Raw genomic sequence first — 3,840 nt, 5'->3', positions numbered from 1 at the left:
TCCCTTACAACATTAATTTCATACTGTACTAAGATATGTTCCATATTGTTGTTACTGGAAAGCTCAATAAACTTGTTTTTTTTTTTTTTTTTTTTTTTTTAAATTTAGTTGAGAAAAAATTGAATAGTTATAAATAAAAGAAATATTTAGGATGAGTAGTGGCCTATAATGAGTTTAAAGTACTCCTCTTAACTCTCATCTTAAGATTTATACCACCAAGGACTTGTTCTTTTGAGTGAAAAACTCAAAAAAATATAACTCGAGTTATAATTTTATTCGAGTTCATGTTCTTTTAAGTTTAAACTCGAGTTTATGATTAAAACTCGAGTTTAAGTTTCTCCTTCAACTCGAGTTCATAAACTCGAACTCAAATTAATGAACAATATTTTTTCTATTCTTAAAAATGCTATAACTTTTTCGTTTTAATTCTGATTGAGATGATTTTTTTTTCTATGCGTTGACAACGAAAAGACGAATAAAATCCGACCCATATACCATATTAAAATTTTTCATCAGCATTGAGTTTTTATTAAAATACTATCTAAATACAAATTCAAGTTTTGACTCACTCAAACACAAACTCAAAAAGATTATTATCTCAAACCATAACTCAAATGTACACAACCAAACACAAACTCAAGTTACAAATTTAATTCAAGTTATAACTTAAGAATAACTCAAAAATTATACTCAAATTAAACTCTAAAAGAACAAGTCTTAAACTTTTCTCTAATTTTACCCTTTATAATTTCATATGTATGTAGTAGTAGACTATTTAATCCTTCCTTTTCCGTTGTTCAAGATTTATTCATTCATTTTTAAACCAACATCCTCATTTTCTTTCTCTCCCTTCCTCTCGTCCCGAAGGTCACACATCTGGCTTAAGTAGTCGTTGCCATCTTCCTCTACCTTCTCTTTTTTATCTCTTCCCTTTTATCCCAATGTAGTGTCATGTAGACCGTCAAATTCACATCTCTATTGGCACCGTTATGGCTAATTTAGGGGATTATTTATTCGACAAAATTGTTTATTTTTTAAATAAATTTAAGGTTTCATTCAGTTTGCGGATTTGAGTTTTCAATTCGATTTAAGATGTGATTTTATATGGGAGTTTTTCACTGTAATAAAAAAAAGACTTTTTATGAGAATTTTTAACTATAATAAAATTAGAATTAAAAATTTAAATTTATAAAATGAATGAGGTCTAAATCTAAGCACATGCCTGATCCACCTATTTGTTTTCATTAGTTTCAAAATCGATGCCATTTTTTCTCAAAAAAGAAATCTTTGGCCTTTTTTATTATTATTACTTTTGGACAAAATCGACTATTTTTTAAAATAAACTAAAATATGGGCATCCATGAATCATGATCCAACTATTTTATTTTCAGTGGTTTCATAATCCATTCCATTCTTCCCGAAAAGACAAAAATAATCCATGACATTTTTTTTCTTAAAAACAAAAAACCAGGCATGGGCATTTGTTATTAATTCCAAAATTCAATTTTTAACAAAAAAGAAAAAATAAAATTTTCCCAAAATTCAATCGCACTTTAAAGGGGGAAGATGAAAGGCGGGACAGGGACAGCGTTCGAACATATTTGGATTTAGATTCTCCTCTCTCTCTCTCTCTCTCTTCCATTTTTTGTTTTGGGGCTTTCTTTCTTCGAGAGCGCTTTTCTCGCGCCCTTTTCCCTCCCAAACTCCAGAACTTCAAATTTTCTTCATCTTCATCTACATCTTCAAAATCCGCTTCTTCTCCACTCTTCCATCTTCTCTTCCCAGGTCAGTATCTCTGTCTTTCCTTGTTCCTTTCGGAATCAGTTTCTAGGGTTTCTTCCTCTCGTGGCGTTTGTTTAGCTAGCTTATCGCAACAATTTGTTGAAATGCGCTTCTGATTTCATGTTTTTCAAATGTTTTTTGTTGCCTTTTTCCTGTGAAATGAGTTTCGATTTCTGATAAATGTTAAAATTTGTCTATGATTCTTTTAGGTTTCGCTAGTTGATTATTGGATTGGTGTAATTCGATCTGTGTTTATTTTTCTGTCGCTGAGTTTTTGCGATGAGTGAAGATAGCTTAGCAGATAGGGGGTTGCATAGAACCCGTCCTGCACTCGGCGATTTGACCAATCGCCCGATTAAGAGGGGGTTTTCTGCGCTTTTGGGTGATCCTGGTGTTAAATCCGGAGATGGCTATGTCAAGAATGTGGGAGGGGACAATGCCGACTCGCAATTCGCGAAGCAGGTTCGTTTAGGAGTCGAGAAGTTTCTGCGAGAACAAGGATTGACTTTGACGAAGGATAAGCAGCCTTGTGGATCCTCGTCGACTTATACGGAAACTGATGCCTCACAGGAGAATACCGAGTCTTTAGTCTCGAATATGCGCCGAGAATTCAAGAAGCCTGAAGTTTTAGACGGGGGTATTCATAAAAGTGTTGTGGAAGTTGGTGATGTCTCGAGAGACAGTTCTTTTTCGAGTGTTTCGATGGCCGCGAGCAAAGAAATGCAGAACAAAGATTGTGTTGTTTTGGACAGTGAAGGCAGACGTGCTTCTGATGCTACTCAAAGCAATCTTTTGCAAGGACCAATTGTCACTGTATTCAAGGATAATGAGGGTCTTAGTGTTGGTAAACCGGTGTCAACGGAGTGCGGTTCTTTTGAGTGGTCGAAGTTTCCGAAGCAGGGTCCTATATCACACGAATTGGGGAGATGTGCAACTCTTCAGGGTGATGGTTGTAGTAATGCGAGTGTCGGTGATGACTTTATCAACGCTTGTTCTTGTTCGTTTTGCTTGAAAGGTAACCTTGACACCTAGTTTGTTAGTCATTTGTTTACTTAGTTGTGCATTTCTTTTACCTGAGCATGTTTGTTTCCCAATTTTTGTAATTCAGCTGCTCACATATGGTCGGATCTCCAATACCAGGATATAAAGGGTCGGATAGCTGGTATGTTAATAATACTTTAATCGGCCTTTAAACTTATGAACTATTTTGTTTCCCGTTACGTTACAATTTTTACTTTATTTCCTAGCATTGAAGAAGAGTAAAAAAGAAGCACATACCTTGGCTCAGAAAAGTTGCAGGGAAAAGGAGACTGATACTCACAATCAAGGAGATCCTATTAATTCATCGAATCTCGAGTCGGATCTCACGGGTCACTGGAAATCTCTCTTTTGTCATATGGAGGATATATTTGTTCGTGAAAACAGTCAACTTGTAAGTGTGACTTCTACTGCCAATTACTTGGATTTATTTCTCTTTGTGAATGGTTTTCCCTTTGGAGTTTATTTATAAGTTAAACAGTCTGCTTTGCACGCCTGTCTCTATTTCAATATTTGTGCACGAGTAGTCCAGAATGTTCCTTTAAGAAATGCAATTCAGTTTGTCATAAAATTGTCAATTCTTTCGCGATCAATGGATTTCTGGTAACGTTAACCCCAAGAACTTCTGGGTAGTTTTCTTTGCTGAATAAGAGCAAAATTGGAAAATAACAAGTAAGAAAATACATATTGGAGGAATTCGAGGTTCCTCTGCCTCCCAGACTCAATCTCAGCATATAATACCATATCCCCCCTTCTACCCTACGAGCTCTCCTATATAGCTAGTTTTTCCCAACGGTATTCTCCATGCATAACCAATTCGTAACAGAAGGCATGGCCTTAACTCGAATCCCAATAGAAATGCCAGGTTGGCCAACTATCCCCACTTACACCGTCTCCCCTTGAGAATTAGGTATTCCCCTCTTGCTCCTCCTAGAGTAAACAAATTTGATGGGAGGAACTCGGGCTCTAACAACGCCCCCCCCCCCCCCCCCCCCCCCCCCACCCCCCCCCAACCCCCCA

The 3,840-nt window shown here is 36.4% G+C and overlaps 1 protein-coding gene across 1 annotated transcript in view; it reads left to right on the top strand.

Annotated features, from left to right (window-relative positions):
• Positions 1-1,600: 1,600 nt before the first annotated feature.
• LOC21385547 overlaps positions 1,601-3,840 on the top strand; it is an 8,228-nt gene continuing 5,988 nt past the window's right edge. Inside the window, exons 1-4 of the mRNA XM_010095029.2 lie at positions 1,601-1,785; positions 1,992-2,797; positions 2,891-2,944; positions 3,030-3,214. Of these exons, the coding sequence (XP_010093331.2) occupies positions 2,062-2,797; positions 2,891-2,944; positions 3,030-3,214 (975 nt within the window). The 5' untranslated portion in view covers positions 1,601-1,785; positions 1,992-2,061. The remainder of the gene's footprint in view (positions 1,786-1,991; positions 2,798-2,890; positions 2,945-3,029; positions 3,215-3,840) is intronic.

This window comes from Morus notabilis, unplaced genomic scaffold, assembly GCF_000414095.1.
Source record: "Morus notabilis unplaced genomic scaffold, ASM41409v2 Scaffold1643, whole genome shotgun sequence".
NCBI classification, from domain to species: Eukaryota; Viridiplantae; Streptophyta; class Magnoliopsida; order Rosales; family Moraceae; genus Morus; species Morus notabilis.
Note: the sequence above shows the minus strand (reverse complement) of the source record. Positions and strands in the feature narration are given on the sequence as shown.